General features: G+C 31.0%; 1 protein-coding gene and 3 long non-coding RNA genes across 19 annotated transcripts in view; 3 read left to right on the forward strand and 1 right to left on the reverse strand.

The window, feature by feature from the left end:
* The window catches only part of LOC109614093 (uncharacterized), a 50,130-nt gene extending 29,022 nt beyond the window's left edge, over positions 1 to 21,108 (reverse strand). Inside the window, exons 1-6 of one of the 8 annotated variants that reach the window (XR_009343431.1) lie at positions 20,941 to 21,108; positions 20,799 to 20,883; positions 20,679 to 20,739; positions 20,448 to 20,621; positions 17,220 to 17,299; positions 17,078 to 17,164 (exon numbers count right to left, since the gene is read on the reverse strand). This is a non-coding gene — a long non-coding RNA (uncharacterized LOC109614093). Of the gene's footprint in view, positions 1 to 17,006; positions 17,165 to 17,219; positions 17,362 to 20,447; positions 20,622 to 20,678; positions 20,740 to 20,798; positions 20,884 to 20,940 lie in introns of those variants that run through there. The other 7 variants (XR_009343430.1, XR_009343427.1, XR_009343424.1 and 4 more) reach the window with 7 other exon arrangements.
* On the forward strand, positions 1,283 to 4,125 carry LOC131804964 (uncharacterized). The gene is made up of 3 exons (XR_009343433.1): positions 1,283 to 2,313; positions 3,250 to 3,489; positions 3,580 to 4,125. It is a non-coding gene; the product is annotated as an uncharacterized LOC131804964 (long non-coding RNA).
* Positions 6,197 to 8,629, forward strand: LOC131804963 (uncharacterized). The gene is made up of 3 exons (XR_009343432.1): positions 6,197 to 7,227; positions 8,167 to 8,406; positions 8,497 to 8,629. It is a non-coding gene; the product is annotated as an uncharacterized LOC131804963 (long non-coding RNA).
* Positions 21,109 to 23,801: 2,693 nt separating the features above from the next.
* Positions 23,802 to 26,406, forward strand: part of LOC101896598 (uncharacterized) — a 37,749-nt gene continuing 35,144 nt past the window's right edge. For 6 of the 9 annotated variants that reach the window (XM_011296465.3, XM_020038740.2, XM_011296469.3 and 3 more), the window contains exon 1: positions 23,802 to 23,975. Coding sequence is in view for 1 of the 9 variants with exons in the window: in XM_011296471.3 (XP_011294773.1) it covers positions 23,969 to 23,975 (7 nt within the window). In the remaining 8 variants the exon portion in view is untranslated. Of the gene's footprint in view, positions 24,169 to 26,406 lie in introns of all 9 variants that reach the window. The other 3 variants (XM_011296468.3, XM_020038739.2, XM_011296466.3) reach the window with 3 other exon arrangements.

A 26,406-nucleotide genomic window follows, 5' to 3' on the forward strand; every position in this document is an offset into this window, starting at 1 on the left:
AAATTTTTCCTAAACATTCAAGATACCTTTAATCGCTTTGGCAGGTTATGATATGGATCATAACCCCCGATAACGGAATAACCCGATTTCAAGTATATTCTACATTTTAACCATATTTTTCGTACTAATTTTGCCTTATGTCGATAATTTAAAAAAAAAAAACGATCCGTGCAAGAAATGATGACGTTTTAGTATCACCATCATATGATTTAAGGTACTTTCGGGGTCTTGGCCACTTTTTCCATTGAATAATGTCGCTAAAATCATCAAAATACCGAAAATCGGGAGGTACCGTTATATGGGTCTGTACGAAGACGTGGACCTACACAGACAATTTTCTGTCTTAGGCTGTAGTATCCATTACGAACTTCAAATACCAAATTTGAAACAATTCCGGTGAATAGTGTCGCTAAAATCAACATATTACCGAATATCGATAGGTACCTATAGATACAGACAATTTTCTGTCTTAGGCTGCAGTATCCATTTCGAACTGAAAATACCAAATCTAAAACAATTCCGTTGAATAATGTCGTTAAAATCATCGAAATACCGAATATCGGGAGGTACCGTTATATGGGGACTAATGTTTTATATTGCATGATTTTTATTCCATTTTGTCTTACTATTTTCGAATGTACACTTTTTTTAATTCTAATATGATTTAAAGTCTTTTTGGGGACAAAACGGACAAAACTGTTTGTTTATTAGTGGAGAACGATGGTAATGTTTACCAGGGGGTAAGGCAGGGAATACCTAGGTTTTGGAAAGAGCCACCAATTCTCATCAGTTCCCTTGATTTTTTGTCTGGGATATTCTCCCCAGAAGTTGTTTTAAAAATAACTTGTATGACAAAGAACTTTTTTTACCCAAGTGACGAGATCGTACGCTCAATAGAAGAGGAACCAAAGAATTAAATAAAACTAGAATTCTGTTGGAAAATCTTCTAAATCTTACAACCGCACTTATAAACATTTTCATCTTTCTCCACTTGTTATGCTTTCGTTTTGCATGAACCAAGTAGCATAACCATGTGAGTTTGTTGTAGCAGGCAAAACCAAGGCTACAATTTTGCACGCATTCATTTTTGTCAATAATATACACAGTTTGTATACATATATATATATATATATATATATATATATATATATATATATATATATATATATATATATATATATATATATATATATATATATATATATATATATATATATATATATATATATATATATATATATATATATATATATATATATATATATATATATATATATATGCGTGTGTGTGTGTGAAAAAAAATTAAATTAATTCACATTTTGAGGCAACATAAATGCATAGACTCCAGTACCTCCCAGTATTCGGTATTTGTAGAGACATTATAGACCGTTTTTTTTTTCAAATATATTTAAAGTTCGTAATGGGTACTATGGCCTCTGACAAAAAATTCATGTAAATCTTCCTAAATTTACGCGGATTAGCCACATAAATCAATATAATGCTCTTAATCATCGTATAGTCTAAATGCGCTCTTTAGCTGCTATCAGACCTGATATATGTACTGTCACTTTTATTATCCATGTGTGTTTACGTGTGTATGCCAAATTTTTATTTTGCATATGTCTCATAAATCTTGCTACCACACACTTGCATATGTTTCTTTTATTTTCTTTGTTTACAATCAAGGTGTATTTATAAGATGTATGCATCGTCTACAGAAACTAACATTTTACAAGAACAACATTGTTCTTATAGAAACTAAGTCATTTTGACAATTAGTTTATTATATTGCATTTTCTAAACATTTATACTACCACCAACAATTAATAAGGTGTAATACCCAGCTAGCATTTGGAAGATTGTTTTTGAAAAAATCACTTTGGTGAGTCTTCTTCGAGTCCTTTTGGGGACCAAAAAATGATTAACTGACTTGTATGATCGAAAAGCGACTCAAAAATGACTCTCTCTAATGAGTGAAAAGAGATCAGTTTAATATACAACAACAAAATGTAGGGGAATCACCAATCAATTATTGAGATGTGCAAAATGTGACTATTTTTCCATTATTTATTATCGTATTGCCATCATCTAGAGATTGAAAAATGATTAGCCTTAAAAAGATATTGCAGCTGTATGAAAAGTGATCAAAATTATGTATTTTTAACATGTTTTGCACAGATAAGTGCATAAATGCTGTTTGTTATGTTATGCAAGCGTCATTTGTTTCTGGAGTGACTATCAACAAGTTGAATTATTGTTCGTTTATAAAAAGTGCATGGAGCCGTCTACAGCAAAAGTGTATAATATTGAAAAGTAAATAAATATAAAAAAGTGTACGGTTATTTCTTTGTTTATTTATTAATTTCTATAAATATTATATACTCAAAGTCTGAAGTTTTAATTTAATTTAGTTTATTTCATTAAGAAAGATTGTGATGTACAAGTTACAAGAGTAAACTATGAACCATGGCCCAATTATAAGGTCTTCCTTCGAGAGAATTAATCTAAAAACAGCTGTTATTTTACTACATGAAATGTCAAAATTAACGCTTGAGGCGAAAATAAATATTTTTGCCTTGACAGAAGAATTTTGTGGCGAATACGTTTGCTGTCAATTTTTTGTATGTATAACACATGGTAGAAAAATACAGTTAGACGCATCGACGCAGTTGCTGCTCGACGCAAACTGACTTTGAAATTAAAAATATTGAATGAAAAATTATTATTTGTAAAAATTGTTGAAAAATGCATATCATAACAACCTCCGATTGGTGGCGTATAAGAAAACTTATAAAATGTAAAAAACATTTTAACAATATTGACATATCAATGTCCCCAAGCGTTGATGCAACTACCTATATTCTTCTAGCATGGTATAAAAGCTCTACTGCATTGTAGATATTTAAAAAATTTTATTTTTTTTCTCAAAAATAAGTGCATTTTATAAATTTTCTTATACGACACCAATCGTAGGTTGTTGATATGTACTTTTCAACAATTTTTGGAAATTTGAATAAATTTTCATTTAAAATTTTCAATTTAAAAATTGGTTTGACAGTTCATTGTCCCAGCAGCTATGCGATGCGACTGCCTGTATTCTTCTAATATAGTTTTTAAGTTCGTTTTGGTTGCAGCGAATTCAAATCTAATTGACAGATCGTGTGGTAATCAGTTGAGCTGGAAGGGGGACCTTATACTTGGATCATGCTATGAACTAATAACTAAAGAATACGGCATTGAGAATGTTAGTGAAAATAGGGTTGCCAACTGGCAGATAAAAGTGATGTCAATATCGAGTTTACATATACAACAATAAAGAAAATTTAAGTGTCAGAAAGTTAAATTACAAAAATAGAAAAGGCTAAAATAAAAAGGATGGCAGAAAATTTAATTTTGCAAAAAAGAATTAAAACTGAATATGAGAAAAATTAAGAGAATGTCCAGGAACGTGAATTATTGCAGCAAAATGAGACAGAACTTGAACAATTTGTAAGTATAGCAAATTGGGTATTTGATTGATTTATTCACTACTTTATAAACTATTAATAATTATATAATTTTTTGATAATCTATTTCCAGAAAGAGTTTATTACAAAAACCGAAAGATTTTTTTTGGATAAATTAGCCCGCCAATACAGCTGGAAGTGGACCAGTGTAAATCCGAGTGCAGAAAAGTATTATTTAGTTACAGTAATCAAAAGAAAGTTTGTCTTTTTAACACGTATAAAAAGAATTAGTAAAATGGACAGACTTGTACTTATTTTATTTCAAATATTTGTCGTCTCAAATGCAAGCAACGACAAGGATAGGAACACATTTCTTCAGAAACATTTTGTTCATGCTAGGGACCGAGTTACGAAAAAAAAACGATCCAATTACAGTACCTTTTTTACTTTACTTCTTTTTTCCAAGTCTAGAAAAAACGGTATTTACTGAAATGAAGAATGTTGTTTCTATTACACATGAAAATGAACACAAAATTAAATAAACTTTTTTATAAACATGTATGAACATATTCTTTTTTTCATGGTACATCCGAATATTTAGAAATCACGTACGTAATTCGTAGAATCGTAAACTCATACAAGACTCATAAATGACTCGAATTTAAGACAAAGGTGACTTAAAAAAGACTACTAAATTAATATATATATATATATATATATATATATATATATATATATATATATATATATATATATATATATATATATATATATATATATATATATATATATATATATATATATATATATATATATATATATTGGATAAAATGTACAGTAGTCATGTTTTATTTTGCATGACTTTTTTTCCCATTTTGACTTACTATTTTCGTGTACATTTGTAGTTATTTATAGCTTATAGCGGATAAAACTGTTATTTATAGCTTATATGTATTTATTTTGTAATACGAATAATATCATTTCAGAAGAGAATAAGATATGAAAATTCTAAAATCGGGAAAAATCGAAAATTTTTCAGTGGAATCAAATTTCAAAATGATAGTACATTCTACAAAGAAAACTTCATAAGGACCTTTAAAAATTTGCCGTTAAAAAATCAGCGAACCAGTTGAAGATTATTTTTATTTTTTTCAATTCTTTCTTTTTTCTATATTGAAGTGTACATTTCTTACTGTTTTCAATTCTGAATGAATAATATTAAAAATGAAATGAGTGCGTAATACGATGTTAAATGTCGATCTTTCATGTATAAAATTGGCATCTACCTTTCAACTCCAGGGCCTTCAGCTGGAAGATGCGAACACATTCATACAAACAAAAATGACCGAAAAAGCGTTATGGGGTTCACTTCAAAAAGTGGACCTGCTTCTTTCATATGACAATAATTCGTCCAATGAGAACTCAAAATGTAAAATACATTGGGACTGCAATCCGTAAAATACTGACTATAAAGGACGCAAAATAGTAGAGCAAATTCCTTCCAGAAATTTTTCCTAAACATTCAAGATACCTTTAATCGCTTTGGCAGGTTATGATATGGATCATAACCCCCGATAACGGAATAACCCGATTTCAAGTATATTCTACATTTTAACCATATTTTTCGTACTAATTTTGCCTTATGTCGATAATTTAAAAAAAAAAACGATCCGTGCAAGAAATGATGACGTTTTAGTATCACCATCATATGATTTAAGGTACTTTCGGGGTCTTGGCCACTTTTTCCATTGAATAATGTCGCTAAAATCATCAAAATACCGAAAATCGGGAGGTACCGTTATATGGGTCTGTACGAAGACGTGGACCTACACAGACAATTTTCTGTCTTAGGCTGTAGTATCCATTACGAACTTCAAATACCAAATTTGAAACAATTCCGGTGAATAGTGTCGCTAAAATCAACATATTACCGAATATCGATAGGTACCTATAGATACAGACAATTTTCTGTCTTAGGCTGCAGTATCCATTTCGAACTGAAAATACCAAATCTAAAACAATTCCGTTGAATAATGTCGTTAAAATCATCGAAATACCGAATATCGGGAGGTACCGTTATATGGGGACTAATGTTTTATATTGCATGATTTTTATTCCATTTTGTCTTACTATTTTCGAATGTACACTTTTTTTAATTCTAATATGATTTAAAGTCTTTTTGGGGACAAAACGGACAAAACTGTTTGTTTATTAGTGGAGAACGATGGTAATGTTTACCAGGGGGTAAGGCAGGGAATACCTAGGTTTTGGAAAGAGCCACCAATTCTCATCAGTTCCCTTGATTTTTTGTCTGGGATATTCTCCCCAGAAGTTGTTTTAAAAATAACTTGTATGACAAAGAACTTTTTTTACCCAAGTGACGAGATCGTACGCTCAATAGAAGAGGAACCAAAGAATTAAATAAAACTAGAATTCTGTTGGAAAATCTTCTAAATCTTACAACCGCACTTATAAACATTTTCATCTTTCTCCACTTGTTATGCTTTCGTTTTGCATGAACCAAGTAGCATAACCATGTGAGTTTGTTGTAGCAGGCAAAACCAAGGCTACAATTTTGCACGCATTCATTTTTGTCAATAATATACACAGTTTGTATACATATATATATATATATATATATATATATATATATATATATATATATATATATATATATATATATATATATATATATATATATATATATATATATATATATATATATATATATATATATATATATATATGCGTGTGTGTGTGTGAAAAAAAATTAAATTAATTCACATTTTGAGGCAACATAAATGCATAGACTCCAGTACCTCCCAGTATTCGGTATTTGTAGAGACATTATAGACCGTTTTTTTTTTCAAATATATTTAAAGTTCGTAATGGGTACTATGGCCTCTGACAAAAAATTCATGTAAATCTTCCTAAATTTACGCGGATTAGCCACATAAATCAATATAATGCTCTTAATCATCGTATAGTCTAAATGCGCTCTTTAGCTGCTATCAGACCTGATATATGTACTGTCACTTTTATTATCCATGTGTGTTTACGTGTGTATGCCAAATTTTTATTTTGCATATGTCTCATAAATCTTGCTACCACACACTTGCATATGTTTCTTTTATTTTCTTTGTTTACAATCAAGGTGTATTTATAAGATGTATGCATCGTCTACAGAAACTAACATTTTACAAGAACAACATTGTTCTTATAGAAACTAAGTCATTTTGACAATTAGTTTATTATATTGCATTTTCTAAACATTTATACTACCACCAACAATTAATAAGGTGTAATACCCAGCTAGCATTTGGAAGATTGTTTTTGAAAAAATCACTTTGGTGAGTCTTCTTCGAGTCCTTTTGGGGACCAAAAAATGATTAACTGACTTGTATGATCGAAAAGCGACTCAAAAATGACTCTCTCTAATGAGTGAAAAGAGATCAGTTTAATATACAACAACAAAATGTAGGGGAATCGCCAATCAATTATTGAGATGTGCAAAATGTGACTATTTTTCCATTATTTATTATCGTATTGCCATCATCTAGAGATTGAAAAATGATTAGCCTTAAAAAGATATTGCAGCTGTATGAAAAGTGATCAAAATTATGTATTTTTAACATGTTTTGCACAGATAAGTGAATAAATGCTGTTTGTTATGTTATGTAAGCGTCATTTGTTTCTGGAGTGACTATCAACAAGTTGAATTATTGTTCGTTTATAAAAAGTGCTTGGAGCCGTCTACAGCAAAAGTGTATAATATTGAAAAGTAAATAAATATAAAAAAGTGTACGGTTATTTCTTTGTTTATTTATTAATTTCTATAAATATTATATACTTAAAGTCTGAAGTTTTAATTTAATTCAGTTTATTTCATTAAGAAAGATTGTGATGTACAAGTTACAAGAGTAAACTATGAACCATGGCCCAATTATAAGGTCTTCCTTCGAGAGAATTAATCTAAAAACAGCTGTTATTTTACTACATGAAATGTCAAAATTAACGCTTGAGGCGAAAATAAATATTTTCGCCTTGACAGAAGAATTTTGTGGCGAATACGTTTGCTGTCAATTTTTTGTATGTATAACACATGGTAGAAAAATACAGTTAGACGCATCGACGCAGTTGCTGCTCGACGCAAACTGACTTTGAAATTAAAAATATTGAATGAAAAATTATTATTTGTAAAAATTGTTGAAAAATGCATATCATAACAACCTCCGATTGGTGGCGTATAAGAAAACTTATAAAATGTAAAAAACATTTTAACAATATTGACATATCAATGTCCCCAAGCGTTGATGCAACTACCTATAATCTTCTAGCATGGTAAAAAAGCTCTACTGCATTGTAGATATTTAAAAAATTTTATTTTTTTTTTTCTCAAAAATAAGTACATTTTATAAATTTTCTTATACGACACCAATCGTAGGTTGTTGATATGTACTTTTCAACAATTTTTGGAAATTTGAATAAATTTTCATTTAAAATTTTCAATTTAAAAATTGGTTTGACAGTTCATTGTCCCAGCAGCTATGCGATGCGACTGCCTGTATTCTTCTAATATAGTTTTGAAGTTCGTTTTGGTTGCAGCGAATTCAAATCTAATTGACAGATCGTGTGGTAATCAGTTGAGCTGGAAGGGGGACCTTATACTTGGATCATGCTATGAACTAATAACTAAAGAATACGGCATTGAGAATGTTAGTGAAAATAGGGTTGCCAACTGGCAGATAAAAGTGATGTCAATATCGAGTTTACATATACAACAATAAAGAAAATTTAAGTGTCAGAAAGTTAAATTACAAAAATAGAAAAGGCTAAAATAAAAAGGATGGCAGAAAATTTAATTTTGCAAAAAAGAAGTAAAACTGAATATGAGAAAAATTAAGAGAATGTCCAGGAACGTGAATTATTGCAGCAAAATGAGACAGAACTTGAACAATTTGTAAGTATAGCAAATTGGGTATTTGATTGATTTATTCACTACTTTATAAACTATTAATAATTATATAATTTTTTGATAATCTATTTCCAGAAAGAGTTTATTACAAAAACCGAAAGATTTTTTTTGGATAAATTAGCCCGCCAATACAGCTGGAAGTGGACCAGTGTAAATCCGAGTGCAGAAAAGTATTATTTAGTTACAGTAATCAAAAGAAAGTTTGTCTTTTTAACACGTATATAAAGAATTAGTAAAATGGACAGACTTGTACATATTTTATTTCAAATATTTGTCGTCTCAAATGCAAGCAACGACAAGGATAGGAACACATTTCTTCAGAAACATTTTGTTCATGCTAGGGACCGAGTTACGAAAAAAAACGATCCAATTACAGTACCTTTTTTAATTTACTTCTTTTTTCCAAGTCTAGAAAATGACATGAAAATGAACACAAAATTAAATAAACTTTTTTATAAACATGTATGAACATATTCTTTTTTTCATGGTACATCCGAATATTTAGAAATCACGTACGTAATTCGTAGAATCGTAAACTCATACAAGACTCATAAATGACTCGAATTTAAGACAAAGGTGACTTAAAAAAGACTACTAAATATATATATATATATATATATATATATATATATATATATATATATATATATATTGGATAAAATCCAAAAAAAATCGCATAAAAATGTGAAATTTTGAACATTTTAATTTTATTTTGTCTTTTAAAATGTACAGTAGTCATGTTTTATTTTGCATGATTTTTTTTCCCATTTTGACTTACTATTTTCGTGTACATTTGTAGTTATTTATAGCTTATAGCGGATAAAACTGTTATTTATAGCTTATATGTATTTATTTTGTAATACGAATAATATCATTTCAGAAGAGAATAAGATATGAAAATTCTAAAATCGGGAAAAATCGAAAATTTTTCAGTGGAATCAAATTTCAAAATGATAGTACATTCTACAAAAAAACTTCATAAGGACCTTTAAAAATTTGCCGTTAAAAAAATCAGCGAACCAATTGAAGATTATTTTTATTTTTTTCAATTCTTTCTTTTTTCTATATTGAAGTGTACATTTCTTACTGTTTTCAATTCTGAATGAATAATATTAAAAATGAAATGAGTGCGTAATACGATGTTAAATGTCGATCTTTCATGTATAAAATTGGCATCTACCTTTCAACTCCAGGGCCTTCAGCTGGAAGATGCGAACACATTCATACAAACAAAAATGACCGAAAAAGCGTTATGGGGTTCACTTCAAAAAGTGGACCTGCTTCTTTCATATGACAATAATTCGTCCAATGAGAACTCAAAATGCAAAATACATTGGGACTGCAATCCGTAAAATACTGACTATAAAGGACGCAAAATAGTAGAGCAAATTCCTTCCAGAAATTTTTCCTAAACATTCAAGATACCTTTAATCGCTTTGGCAGGTTATGATATGGATCATAACCCCCGATAACGGAATAACCCGATTTCAAGTATATTCTACATTTTAACCATATTTTTCGTACTAATTTTGCCTTATGTCGATAATTTTAAAAAAAAACGATCCGTGCAAGAAATGATGACGTTTTAGTATCACCATCATATGATTTAAGGTATTTTCGGGGTCTTGGCCACTTTTTCCATTGAATAATGTCGCTAAAATCATCAAAATACCGAAAATCGGGAGGTACCGTTATATGGGTCTGTACGAAGACGTGGACCTACACAGACAATTTTCTGTCTTAGGCTGTAGTATCCATTACGAACTTCAAATACCAAATTTGAAACAATTCCGGTGAATAGTGTCGCTAAAATCAACATATCACCGAATATCGATAGGTACCTATAGATACAGACAATTTTCTGTCTTAGGCTGCAGTATCCATTTCGACCTGAAAATACCAAATCTGAAACAATTCCGTTGAATAATGTCGTTAAAATCATCGAAATACCGAATATCGGGAGGTACCGTTATATGGGGACTAATGTTTTATATTGCATGATTTTTATTCCATTTTGTCTTACTATTTTCGAATGTACACTTTTTTTAATTCTAATATGATTTAAAGTCTTTTTGGGGACAAAACTGTTTGTTTATTAGTGGAGAACGATGGTAATGTTTACCAGGGGGTAAGGCAGGGAATACCTAGGTTTTGGAAAGAGCCACCAATTCTCATCAGTTCCCTTGATTTTTTGTCTGGGATATTCTCCCCAGAAGTTGTTTTAAAAATAACTTGTATGACAAAGAACTTTTTTTACCCAAGTGACGAGATGGTACGCTCAATAGAAGAGGAACCAAAGAATTAAATAAAACTAGAATTCTGTTGGAAAATCTTCTAAATCTTACAACCGCACTTATAAACATTTTCATCTTTCTCCACTTGTTATGCTTTCGTTTTGCATGAACCAAGTAGCATAACCATGTGAGTTTGTTGTAGCAGGCAAAACCAAGGCTACAATTTTGCACGCATTCATTTTTGTCAATAATATACACAGTTTGTATACATATATATATATATATATATATATATATATATATATATATATATATATATATATATATATATATATATATATATATATGCGTGTGTGTGTGAAAAAAAATTAAATTAATTCACATTTTGAGGCAACATAAATGCATAGACTCCAGTACCTCCCAGTATTCGGTATTTGTAGAGACATTATAGACCGTTTTTTTTTTTCAAATATATTTCGTAATGGGTACTATGGCCTCTGACAAAAAATTCATGTAAATCTTCCTAAATTTACGCGGATTAGCCACATAAATCAATATAATGCTCTTAATCATCGTATAGTCTAAATGCGCTCTTTAGCTGCTATCAGACCTGATATATGTACTGTCACTTTTATTATCCACGTGTGTTTACGTGTGTATGCCAAATTTTTATTTTGCATATGTCTCATAAATCTTGCTACCACACACTTGCATATGTTTCTTTTATTTTCTTTGTTTACAATCAAGGTGTATTTATAAGATGTATGCATCGTCTACAGAAACTAACATTTTACAAGAACAACATTGTTCTTATAGAAACTAAGTCATTTTGACAATTAGTTTATTATATTGCATTTTCTAAACATTTATACTACCACCAACAATTAATAAGGTGTAATACCCAGCTAGCATTTGGAAGATTGTTTTTGAAAAAATCACTTTGGTGAGTCTTCTTCGAGTCCTTTTGGGGACCAAAAAATGATTAACTGACTTGTATGATCGAAAAGCGACTCAAAAATGACTCTCTCTAATGAGTGAAAAGAGATCAGTTTAATATACAACAACAAAATGTAGGAGAATCGCCAATCAATTATTGAGATGTGCAAAATGTGACTATTTTTCCATTATTTATTATCGTATTGCCATCATCTAGAGATTGAAAAATGATTAGCCTTAAAAAGATATTGCAGCTGTATGAAAAGTGATCAAAATTATGTATTTTTAACATGTTTTGCACAGATAAGTGAATAAATGCTGTTTGTTATGTTATGTAAGCGTCATTTGTTTCTGGAGTGACTATCAACAAGTTGAATTATTGTTCGTTTATAAAAAGTGCTTGGAGCCGTCTACAGCAAAAGTGTATAATATTGAAAAGTAAATAAATATAAAAACGTGTACGGTTATTTCTTTGTTTATTTATTAATTTCTATAAATATTATATACTTAAAGTCTGAAGTTTTAATTTAATTCAGTTTATTTCATTAAGAAAGATTGTGATGTACAAGTTACAAGAGTAAACTATGAACCATGGCCCAATTATAAGGTCTTCCTTCGAGAGAATTAATCTAAAAACAGCTGTTATTTTACTACATGAAATGTCAAAATTAACGCTTGAGGCGAAAATAAATATTTTCGCCTTGACAGAAGAATTTTGTGGCGAATACGTTTGCTGTCAATTTTTTGTATGTATAACACATGGTAGAAAAATACAGTTAGACGCATCGACGCAGTTGCTGCTCGACGCAAACTGACTTTGAAATTAAAAATATTGAATGAAAAATTATTATTTGTAAAAATTGTTGAAAAATGCATATCATAACAACCTCCGATTGGTGGCGTATAAGAAAACTTATAAAATGTAAAAAACATTTTAACAATATTGACATATCAATGTCCCCAAGCGTTGATGCAACTACCTATAATCTTCTAGCATGGTAAAAAAGCTCTACTGCATTGTAGATATTTAAAAAATTTTATTTTTTTTTCTCAAAAATAAGTACATTTTATAAATTTTCTTATACGACACCAATCGTAGGTTGTTGATATGTACTTTTCAACAATTTTTGGAAATTTGAATAAATTTTCATTTAAAATTTTCAATTTAAAAATTGGTTTGACAGTTCATTGTCCCAGCAGCTATGCGATGCGACTGCCTGTATTCTTCTAATATAGTTTTGAAGTTCGTTTTGGTTGCAGCGAATTCAAATCTAATTGACAGATCGTGTGGTAATCAGTTGAGCTGGAAGGGGGACCTTATACTTGGATCATGCTATGAACTAATAACTAAAGAATACGGCATTGAGAATGTTAGTGAAAATAGGGTTGCCAACTGGCAGATAAAAGTGATGTCAATATCGAGTTTACATATACAACAATAAAGAAAATTTAAGTGTCAGAAAGTTAAATTACAAAAATAGAATAGGCTAAAATAAAAAGGATGGCAGAAAATTTAATTTTGCAAAAAAGAAGTAAAACTGAATATGAGAAAAATTAAGAGAATGTCCAGGAACGTGAATTATTGCAGCAAAATGAGACAGAACTTGAACAATTTGTAAGTATAGCAAATTGGGTATTTGATTGATTTATTCACTACTTTATAAACTATTAATAATTATATAATTTTTTGATAATCTATTTCCAGAAAGAGTTTATTACAAAAACCGAAAGATTTTTTTTGGATAAATTAGCCCGCCAATACAGCTGGAAGTGGACCAGTGTAAATCCGAGTGCAGAAAAGTATTATTTAGTTACAGTAATCAAAAGAAAGTTTGTCTTTTTAACACGTATATAAAGAATTTGTAAAATGGACAGACTTGTACATATTTTATTTCAAATATTTGTCGTCTCAAATGCAAGCAACGACAAGGATAGGAACACATTTCTTCAGAAACATTTTGTTCATGCTAGGGACCGAGTTACGAAAAAAAAACGATCCAATTACAGTACCTTTTTTAATTTACTTCTTTTTTTCCAAGTGTAGAAAAAACGGTATTTACTGAAATGAAGAATGTTGTTTTTATTACACATGAAAATGAACACAAAATTAAATAAACTTTTTTATAAACATGTATGAACATATTCTTTTTTTCATGGTACATCCGAATATTTAGAAATCACGTACGTAATTCGTAGAATCGTAAACTCATACAAGACTCATAAATGACTCGAATTTAAGACAAAGGTGACTTAAAAAAGACTACTAAATTAATATATATATATATATATATATATATATATATATATATATATATATATATATATATATATATATATATAATGAGTTATATGTGACACTTAAAACACTAATAAATTACTCACTAGAGACTCATAAATGATCACAAATTACTTTAAAAAGACTCGAAAAAGATTCACAAATTAAGAGTATTAGCACAATAAATGATTAGAAAACGACTTGAAAAAAAACTCTTAACTAATCTAGAGGATGACTCATATGTGATTTATTTAGAAGAGTCCCACAACTCTTCACGTTTTTCACGTTTTCGCGTCACGTTTTTCTCCCTACAAATGAGTCTTTTATGATCAGAAAAAGAGCTCATATTCCAGCTTCTTAATCGCGCAATGGGATCAAAAAAGACTCGAATGTGATTAAAAATCACATCAAAAAAAATGCTGACTGGGTAAGACCTCCATACCATAGTAGAAGAATACAGGTAGTCGCATCGACACAGCTGCTGGGACAATGAACTGTGAAACCAATTTTAAAATTGAAATTTTTGAATGAAAAATTATTCAAATTTGTAAAAATTTAAAAAAATGGATATCTTCACAAAATCCGTTTGACATCATTTAGGAAAACTTATATAGATATACTTATTTTTGAAGAAACATTAAAAAAATTTTGACATTTCACTGTTCCTAATCTTTGATGCTTCTACCTGTATTCTTCTACCATGGTCCATACTATGTAGACATTTTTAATGCGGTTGAACTCAGAAGTGTTGTTCTAACATTTAGTATTTTCTCCAAATGGTTGTCTGGAATGTTTGTTTTGTTATTTGTGTTTTTATGTTATTTAAATCAATACTAATTGTCAACCATGGTAGAATCAAGAAGGTAAAGTCATAAAATCATATGTTTACAATTTTTTCAAAATTATTCATTTGACATCTCATTGTCAAAATGTTCAGTTATAAATCCATTGCACATACACAAATCAGAGATGGGATACAGTTTTCTTAGACAGATAAATTTGACAAAGCAAATTACAAATAATGCGGAGCGAGTCGCTCATCAACATCTGTTGACACTAGACTGTTTTTTTTCGCGCTGGTCGCTTTTTTATTTCAAAACAAAAACAAATAAACAAATACCGCTAACACACACAAACATAAGTTATTGATACCGAGTTTTTTCCGTTTTATACCCTACACCACAAGGTGGTCAGGGTATTATGTCTTTGTGCATTTGTTTGTAACAGGCAAAAGGAAACAAGATAGACCCATAGTTCCTTTTGATGATCTGCATAGAATCACATTCTGAGTCGATTTATGCATGTCCGTCCGTCCGTCTGTCCGTCTGTCCATGTATTTTTGTAAACAAAGTACAAGTCGCATTTATTGCCCGATCTAGATGAAATTTTGCACAGATCATTTGTTTGGCCCAAGGACAAACCCTATTGAAATTGGAGATAATCGGTCAAAATTTAGATATAGCTCCCATATATATCTTCGTCCGATTTGCCTTTTATTGTGCACCAAACGTGTAATATCAGCCCGAATTGTGTGGAATTTTGCATATACACCCAAATTAGGCCTGAAAATAGGTATGCCAAATTTGATCGACATCGGTTCAGATATAGCTATAGCTCCCATATATATTGTTCATCCGATTTGTTATTTTTGTCCACCACCGCCGTAATATGCACTCTGCAACAACAATATTTGGGGAAATATATCAAATACAGCTCAGAAATACATTTGCTAAATTTTATCGAGATCGGTTCAGATTTGGATATAGCTCCCATATATAACTTCGTCCGATTTACCTTTTATTGTGCACCAAACGTCTAATATTTGTCCAAATGGGATGGAATTCGGTACTTACGACCGAATTGAGTCTAGAAGCTAGTATGTCAAATTTGGTGAAGATAGGTTCAGATATAGCTATAGCCATATATATTTTTCATCCGATTTGTTATATTTGTTACCCACAACAGTAATATGCACTCCGTAACAACGATATTCAGGGAAATATATCAAATAAAGCTCAGAAATATCTTTGCCAAATCTTATCAAGATCGGTTCAGATTTGGATATAGCTCCCATATATATTTTTATCCGATTTTAAATTAATTGTGCACCTCCTCCGCCTATACCACCTCCTCCACCGGGGGAACAAAATAAAAGAAGAGCTCCAAGTATTTCTAATGAAACAAAAACATTTAAAACCCATAATGGAACACCTGTTAAAGCATCTAACACAAACACAGAACTCACAACAAATAATGAAATATTAAATCAATACAATTACAACTCTTTAAACAAGGAAACCATTTTATATCCAACATGTATTAGTCTCCTCAGAAACACCAATCAGTACAAGGAGGAAGAATTGTGAATTACATCTTTATGCAAGATTCCAAATGATTAACATCACTGATTATGCTTGCAAGAATATTGGCTACAATCTTTTTAGATTAGCATTCAACAATGCTAGCTCGGCAAACTCTTTTGCAACAAATCCAAATTTAAAAGTAAAGATTTGTGCAACGATTTTATATAATTAAAAACGTACCAACAAGTATTAATGCCATTACAATTAAGCAACAAATTGAAGCAAATAATGATATGGACGTTGTCTCAGTATACCGCTTTACAAGAAAAACTGAAAATAACAAAATTGAACATTCCGAAACTATTAAAATCGGTATAATTTACGATGGTGTACCCACTGAAATATTCATGTGCGGTACAAAAATCTCACCAGAGCTATATGTGCCTCCTGTTCGTCTGTGCTTAAACTGCGGACGTCTAGCACACATATCAATTCGTTGCAGGTCGACGAAAAAATGTTTGAACTGTGGTAAATTTATCATATGCCCTAATCAATGCCCAAAAGAGCAAAAATGTCAAGAATGTCTGTCAACTACAACATGTAAAGATGTATGCAACTCTCCACGATGTATTCTTTGCAATAGTATTGACCACTTTGCAACTGATTCAAAACAGTGCCCAAGATGGAAATCAGAACGAAACATAAGAAGTATAATGGCCCTTTCCAATCTATCAAGAAAAAAGTCGTTCAAAACTACCCTGAGGCCCAAAACCGTTTCCAAATACTTTCAGAAGATGAATTTAACACTGCCTTTCCCCCTCTTAATATGAATAAAACTCCAAAAAAAAGCGTTTATGAGGAGATAAATAAAAGAGTCACAAAATTAAAATACAGCAAAGTTGCGTCACCTAGAAATCCAATTCATCACGTCACGAGTCCGATTCAAATAACACCGTCTCAACCAATTTTCCAACAAGCAAGTTTCTCAAAAGTATCTGAAATAGAAAAAACATTAAAACAGATTGCCAAAGAAATGTCAAAAGTCCTTACCTCACTAAATAGTGCCGTAGGTTTAAGTATATTAAACAAATTCCAGCAATCACTGCTCCCATCTGGATTAAACAACGCATCTATTAACACCAACAATACACTCAAAATAAATAATACAGAATCTTAAAGTTCACAATAAAAACTATAATTAAAAAATATGAATTTATTACAATATAATGTGCAAAGTCTAAAGAAAAATAAGAATTTTCTAGAATTCTTTCTTAAAAGCAAAAAATAAACATATGTATTATGAGTGAAATATTTAATATAGACGAAAGTCAAATCTCTTCATCTATACAAAACTATAATATAATCTCCAAAAAAAGTAGTGACAACTATGGTGGAGTTGCCCTACTATTCAAAAAAATATACAGTTCAAAAAGATCCCTTTCGAAACACCTTTGGATATTCTCATCTGCCAAACCACAAATTTAACAAACAATTTAACTCTGGTATCCATATATTTCCCACACTCAGTGAGATGTGCAACAATAAAAAAAAGAACTAGCAAAATTAATCATTCTTCACCAACACAATCTTGCCAATACAATGGAATACTTTTAGAAACATGATCGGTGGAAGCCATCACTACCCTGTAATTTTGAATATAAACAAAACAAAGTACAAAGGACATTTTTTTTTGGCAAAAAAACAATTATTGAGAAATCTTGGTCAGATACAACTAAACAAAAACTTTGAAGATTTACAATCTGCGATAAAAGGCGAAATCAGAAAATCTACATATGTTTTAAAAGGAAATAAAACACCAAAAGCTTAGTGGGATTCTTATGTGGAAAAACCGTAGTTGTGTTCCAGTACTTTTTTAGTAGTAAAACTAGCAGAAGAGAGAACAGTTCGAAATGTCATTCTCATTTAGGTTTGCTCAAAAAATAAGGGAACGGAAAATTAGCAGAAATGCGATAAAATGTCAAAATTCAAAGTTCCAAAAGTAAACAGCCTAAACCGGACTGGTGAAACCTTACTTAAAACAAGCAGAAATGTGCACCACTCAGCGCCATTTTTTTCTCGAGAGAGCTGCAAGTTTTGCTAGTTTTTGGAGTACGGGAACGCGTTGTAGGAGAATTAGTGCTAATTAGTACTAATTTGCAGGTTCTGGAACACAACTAATATAGACTTCAACTAGCTGCTCAAAAAACATATGACTTATGTAGCAATGATGCCAACGCAAGAAATCTAATTGAAAAGAAAAAAAACTTCAAAAATGCAGTACAATTTGCCAAAAAACACACTTTTAAAAATAAGATACAAAATTTGAATAAAGAACCCAGCTCAAAACATCTTTTTCAATTTGCTCGAGGGTGCAAAAACAGTTTATCATCAAATGTTAAAGGCAAATGGTCTCCAAACAACAGTAAACTATTTCTATCTCATCTAAAAGACCAAGTAACGGACAACAATCCATTTAATTATGTCTGTAAATCTATTAATAATCGCTCCGTTTTCACAATGGAGGAATTTTTACTGGTGCTAAAAAATAAGAAGAAACCCTCTGCTGCTGGCCTAGACGGCATAACTTATAAAATGATAAATCATCTATCTGACTCTGCAAAGACCAACTTTTTTGAAGCATTAAACTAATCTTGGAAGAAATGTGAAATCAGAGATGAATGGAGGAAAATAAAAATTGTCTAAATACCGAAAAAGGGCAAAGATTTAGAATTGTTCACAAATTTTAGACACATTGCTCTAATATCTGTCCCGTTTAAAATAATAAACTTTATGGTAAAAGAGCGTTTGCAGCAATTCATTGATGAAGAAAATATTTTGCCAACAAATACTTTTGCATATAGGAAACATCTGTCAACTTCAATGTGTATCAACAATTTACTGTACACCATAAACTACTACAAAAGCAAAGGTGAGAAAGTTATAATTCTATCTCTAGACGTTGAAAAAGCATATGATTGTGTCAGAATAGAAATGCTTCTCAAAATACTATGTGAAATTAACTGTCCGACAGATATCGCTGATTGGATCATAAATTTTCTAAGCAAAAGAACCATTGTAATGGGAATTGAATCAATTGAAATCTACAACGGGCTACCACAAGGCAGTTGTCTAAGTCCCCTTCTTTTTAATATATATACCCTTGGTCTACATGGGATATCCGATGAAAACACGCATTTGTTTCAATTTGCAGATGATTTTATATTACTATCAGCTCATAAGGATTTCGAATTGCCTAATCAAAATTTGCAACAAAAAGCCATCGAACTTCAATTTCTATTATCCCGCCTGAACCTCACCTACAACACTAATAAAACGTCCGCTATGTATATAGCTGAAGGTCCACGAAAAATACCATCCATCGCCTTACAAGGTACCCAAATTATACCTGTCAGCAGCATAAAGTTTTTAGGAAGACACATTAAAAACAGCTTATCCCTGAAAGAGCATTATGAGGAAGTTTTTCACTCAAGCAATTCTTCATTGAATGCAATAAAAATGATCAACAATTTAAAACATGGTTTACTTCCATATATATCAATAAATCTAGCCAAATCACTAGTCTTCTCGGAAACAGAGTATTGTATTTCTTCAATGGCTCATATGCCAACGTATTTGAACAAAAAGCTTACAACTTTTCAAAATCAGATGTTAAGAAGAAGTCTTGGTCTAACACAGTCAACACCTGTACATGCAATCTACGCACTAGCTGAGATGTTCCCACCAGAACAACGATCTCAGTATCTTACCGCAAAGGAATTAATAAAATTTAAGTGTCACAACCGACAGTTATACCAAAATATTGCAAACAACCCTACCAACAAGACCAGTTTGGGTTTAATCTACATGAAATTTAAACACATTTTCAACGAAACTATATTAAATCAGAGAGAATATCCCAGCAGTAAATTCACTTTCTTCTTAAATTTATTTAACTCTACAAAAAATACACAACCCAATGAATTTTATAGAGTAATATTGCAAGAAAAAACTGAACGACTTCAAAACACAGGACACACGATATGGGCAACCGATGCCTCGATTTCCAGTACTACGACTGGTTGTGCAGTATGCAATATCTCAAATAATCAAAACTTCTTATTCAAAATACCGGCAAAAATGTCATCACTTATGGGAGAATTACACGCCATCAATAAGGCAATAGACATAATGATAGAAGACAACATCAGAAAAGCCACCATTCTTACCGATAGTAAAAATGCATGTCTAATTTTAAAACAAAATGATACCCAAAACTACCTGGCCAACAATATTCTACAAAAGGTAAACAACTCAAGTCCTCGGATTCCCTCGCATATAGGCATTGCTGCTAATGAACGTGCAGACTTTTTCGCCAAACATGCAGCTGAAATCGGTTCAATCATACAAACAGGCCTCTCGATAAAAGATGCTCGCTCCCTAATCCACCAACATCTATGGAGTGAATGGAAGGAGAATTATAAACATATTTCAATCAGTAAAGGCACTTACTTCTCACAATTCTTCCCAGAGCCACCAAACCGCCATTGGTTTTCAGGATTCAACAGGTCACCTGGAGAAATTAAGGTTATAAACAGACTTCTCACTGGTCATACATATGGAAAAACTTACCTGTACCTCATCAATGCTGAAAACTCCAACCTATGCGAAATATGCAACACGCCAAATACGGAAAACCACCAGATTTTTATCTGCCCTAAATACAATAATGACAGAATGAATTACAATTTCTTTACAAAATTTTCAAACTTACCTGCAGTACTCCAAAGTTTTGCCTGTGAAAACTTTCGTGAATTGTGCAACTTCATTCATAAAAACCACATACAGCTATAACCCGGAATCACATCACTCACATCACAACACTACAAGAATAAAAAGAAATGGAAAACAACAAGGAACTCAAAATAATTATCGATAACTAAGAATCGACTACACAGCAATGGTACATGCATACTACGGGTATCGTACAAACCTCGTCGTGACGGCGTAATCAATAACCGATTCCAAAAAAAAAAAAGTCGGGCGGGGCCGACTTTATGATACCCTACACCACTTTGCTAATTAAGTAGAGCTCCACATAACAATTAAAAGTTTTTATGGGAGAATTCAATCATACACGCTATGATTATAATTATAATTTAAAGTTCAATGGACTAAATATGCCGAAGCATTTGTATCTTTTAAATTCGGAATTGTATTACCCATTTGGTGCACAGTTAATTTGAAATCGGATAAAGATATGTGGGAGCTATATCCAAATCTGAACCGATCTCGATAAAATTTGGCAAAGATATTTCTGAGCTTTATTTGATATATTTCCCTGAATATCGTTGTTATCGATGTTATTACGGTTGTGGGTAACAAATATAACAAATCCGATGAACAATATATATGGGAGCTATAGCTATATCTGAACCGATTTCGATCAAATTTGGCATACATATTTTCAGGCCTAATTTGGGTATATATGCAAAATTCCATACAAATCGGGCTGATATTACACGTTTGGTGCACAATAAAAGGCAAATCGGACGAAGATATATATGGGAGCTATATCTAAATTTTGACCGATTATCTCCAATTTCAATAGGGTTCGTCCTTGGGCCAAACAAAAGATCTTTGCAAAATTTCATCTGGATCGGACAATAAATGCGACCTGTACTGGATCGGACAATAAATGCGACCTGTATTTACAAAAATACATGGACAGACGGACGGACGGACATGCATAAATCGACTCAGAATGTGATTCTATGCAGATCATCAAAAGGAACTATGGGTCTATCTCGTTTCCTTCTGCCTGTTACAAACAAATGCACAAAGACATAATACCCTGACCACCTTGTGGTGTAGGGTATAAAAATAATAATAATGCGGTGATGGGAATGCTTAGCTTTCCCAGCTCTGCATTTTCTTTAATTTACCTTGTCAAATTTCAATGCATAGAAAACAGTTCCCATCTGCTGGGACAATGAACTGTGAAACCAATTTTAAAATTGAAATTTTTGAATGAAAAATTATTCAAATTTGTAAAAATTTAAAAAAATGGATATCTTCACAAAATCCCTTTGACATCGTTTAGGAAAGCTTATATTGACCTACTTATTTTTGAAGAAACATTTAAAAAATTTTCACATTTCACTGTTCCTAATCGTTGATGCTTCTACCTGTATTCTTCTACCATGGTCCATATTATGTAGACATTTTTAATGCGGTTGAACTAAGAAGTGTTGTTCTAACATTTAGTATTTTCTCCAAATGGTTGTCTGGAATGTTTGTTTTGTTATTTGTGTTTTTATGTTATTTGAATCAATACTAATTGTCAACCATGGTAGAATCAAGTAGGTAAAGTCATAAAATCATATGTTTACAATTTTTTCAAAATTATTCATTTGACAACATCTCATTGTCAAAATGTTCAGTTATAAATCCATTGCACATACACAAATCAGAGATGGGAACCAGTTTTCTAAGGAGATAAATTTGACAAAGTAAATTACAAATAATGCGGAGATGGGAATGCTTATTTAAAATGACTTTATCGTCTTAATTTTACTATGATAGTCAACATGCCTTTTTAGTTTCTATAATAACAATAATGTTATTGTAAAATGTTGTTGTTGTAGCTGGTGCATACTCCTTATTATGCACCTTGTATAATGCTTTATGGATGACTTTCTTTATTTTTCACACAATAATATAACAACCATGGTACAATGAAATAAAAGTAACCTCATTTCAAATTAGCTTTCCCAGCTCTGCATTTTCTTTAATTTACCTTGTCAAATTTCAATGCATAGAAAACAGTTACCATCTCGGATTTTGTGTGTACAAAATGGATTGATGAATATATATTTTGACAATGAGATGTTGTCAAATGTATTAATTCGAAAAAATTGTAAACATATGATTACGTGACTTTACCTTCTTAGTTTTGGCAAGATAACAGTCGTGGTAGAAGAATATAGTTAGTCGCATCGATATGGCTGCTGGGACAATGAACTGACAAACAAATTTTGGAATTAAAAATGTTGAATAAAACATTATTGAAATTTATAAAGATTGTTGGAAAATGTATGTTATATCAAACTCCGATTGGCGCGTATAAGAAAACATATAATAATATAGTGTTAATGCATCTACCTGCATTCTTCTATCATGTCAGCAGCACTCTTGATTTAATTATATGTTTCTTGATTTAATTATATTTTTCGCTGCGATCGAAAAAGTACATATGTACTGTACTAATGTATGTCACAGCTGAAATGTCGTCCATAAATCATATGATGTGTGCATATATAAGAAATTGACAATACATGTAAAACCCCAATCGTCGGCTTTAGCTTTAGATACATCAACACTTGGCATGCCAAGTATTTTAAAAAAATTCTTTAGAAATTTATGTTTTTTTTAATCAACGCCATGCGAAGATTGTTATGATATGTGATTTTCAATAAATTTATAAAATTTGAATAATTTTTCATTCATTTTGTTATTTTTTGAGAGTTCATTGTACAACCAACTATATTAATGCCTCTACCTGAATTATTGTATCATGGGTTGGCATAGATTCGAATTCCATATCCCTACTTCATTGTTGTTTAGTCAGTTCAATTGGAAAATTTCTTACGGCTGGTTCTATTGTCGCATGTATTGTTGCGCGTAGTTGTTTTGAGTGCGCCGCTCTTTTTTACACGGGCATTTTTTTGTTTTGAACTTTCCCATTGAGAAAAAACGAACCAAAACAAAAAAAACCAACACAACGCAGTTGTTTTTTCTAAATGTGTGGTAAATACATTAGAAAAAACGCGAATGAACTTAAAAAAGAACGACAATATTACAAAAAGTGCAAAGTATTTAGATATACCAAAAAGTTGCTATTGATAAAAATATTTTGCAATGAACAGGGAATGGAATAGAGTGAAATAAACTAATCAGCAAAATTATTTAGACATTATTTAATGGCCAATTTATACTGACAGTGCGTTATTCCTTCAAGTTTCAGAATTTGTTATATTTCGTATTATTTGGTGGATTGATAATTTGCAGTTACTTGCAATCCAGTGTTGAAATGAACAATAAGAAGTTCATCGGGGGTGTTGGCGAAGAATGCTTTGGACGTAGTTATAAAATTGAATGGGCGCTATGAATTTTGAAGCAAACCCATATAACTTTGAGATTCCATATTTGCGTCGCTAATTTCATTTTGGAAAATCAAGTCAATACCAAAAAATTACAAATGATACCTTTATGCACAATTAGAACACCCATTGATATTAGTGTTCTAATTGTGCTTTATTAAAAGGCAAGAGCACAATAGATTTCGATATGACGAAGTTTGAATATGAATAATTATTTAAATATCTATACACTATTTTTGAAACAAATGTGGGAAGAGAGGTCTAAATATCACATGTTAGTGTTTAATCCCAGTCTTTTTTCTTGGCTTAATTTGAATTTCACCCAGCTGGCTGAAAAATATTTACCAGAAAGTTTTTCCGGAAATAGGTTTCGGAGGAGGAAATCCAAATTTCCCGAGATATAGAGTTACAAAAATAACTTTTTTACATAGCTATTTATAATCCAATAATCGAAATGAAAACTTCAAAACATTACTACAAGTAGGCCTGATTACAAGAAATTACATTTTTAGATCTATATTTATACTTCCAGAGATATAGGGTTCCAAATTTGCTCAAGTACCTTCTTTTTAGTTTGTCATTTCTAAAGCGATTATGTTGTTCTTCTACAAACATTTTAAATTTAGGACATCTACTCTTTTGGATCTTTTTAAGTTTTCGAGATCTGTAAAGAACCTGCAAATTGTTATACCACGCTTGACTCCTCTGTTGGAAAAATCATCACATTTTCAACAATCTGCCACCTAATGTTAAGACATTTAATTCTTCCCTAACATGTTATAAGCGTAAATTATGTGCTCATTTCAATATTGTTTAAAATATATGGTTTTCTTGTGTTAATTTGTTTATTTTTCCTTGCATAGTTGATTTATCTATTTCTTCAATAAATTGTGATTTTTGCTCATTTTTTTTTTTTGGTATTTTTTTAATGTTAATTTTTTAATAAGATTTTTAAGATTAGGGATGTAATGAATAGTTTAGAGTAGTCATGTTAATTTTGTTCACTTTTTGTTAATTTGTTTTAATGTTTAATTTTAAGTAAGTCTTTTAGGATTAAGGATATTATAATTAATTTAGAGTAGTCATGTATAGAAGTTTTTGCAACCGTCCATGGCCCTGCTGGCTAGGTTTCTGTACAAATTGAAAATAAATAAAATACAATATTCAAAATGCTACCATAGGTAGTGCAGGAAATATCCAATGGGAGTAAATTCCAAGACCTAGCCGAAGGTCCACTACTGAAAATGTTTAAATTTAAATAAAAATTGATTCGCGTATGATTTCTCCCTGAGGAGAAAATTTTAAGCCACGGCCGAAGGCCGCCTACTTAAAGTAGCCGGTATTGGACATACCCCCGGAAATAATGTGTTGTAATCAGGATAAAAATAACTGCCCGTTGTAATATTTAAACGATTTTATTTCGTAACTTTATCCCAAATCTCGGGAAGTGTGGATATCCCATTGAAAAATATGTTGTTGTCTACATTAAGTAAAATTGCGAATTTTTTCGCCAGCTGGACCTAAACTAAATTTTTCCTCTTATTTCGATATGATAGTATTTCCATAACCATTGGTTTCTGGAATTTTGTGATATCACATCACTAGAAATTGTGATGCTGGTAGTTACAACAACTCCACTCACCTAACTCCAGTCTCGTTATGGACTCAACCCATACAGGTTGCATCCTTTTTGAGACTGAAGGCAGAACCAGATTGAGTGGAGTCAGGAAATGGAAATTGAACGAACACAGATGTATGAACTGCTACAACAAAAACAACAATAAATTCAAAATAATAAAATAAATTTGATAAATATCGAAACCCCATTTGTAAAAAAAATATATGAATTCCCACTTCCATCATAAACATACAATTTTGCCAATTTCTGTCGTTTCATTTTGAAGTTTTCATTCGCGTTTTTGAGTTTGTCATTCCGTTTCCAAAATCTCTACATATTTGTCGTATACCCCAAAATTGCTTCAAATTTTATTGATTCCAAAATCCGTAAACAATATTTCAATAACTTACGTTTAACAATAGGTCTTAATATTATTTAGCATATTCCTTTAGTATATATC

This window comes from Musca domestica, unplaced genomic scaffold (assembly GCF_030504385.1).
Source record: "Musca domestica strain aabys unplaced genomic scaffold, Musca_domestica.polishedcontigs.V.1.1 5, whole genome shotgun sequence".
NCBI classification, from domain to species: Eukaryota; Metazoa; Arthropoda; class Insecta; order Diptera; family Muscidae; genus Musca; species Musca domestica.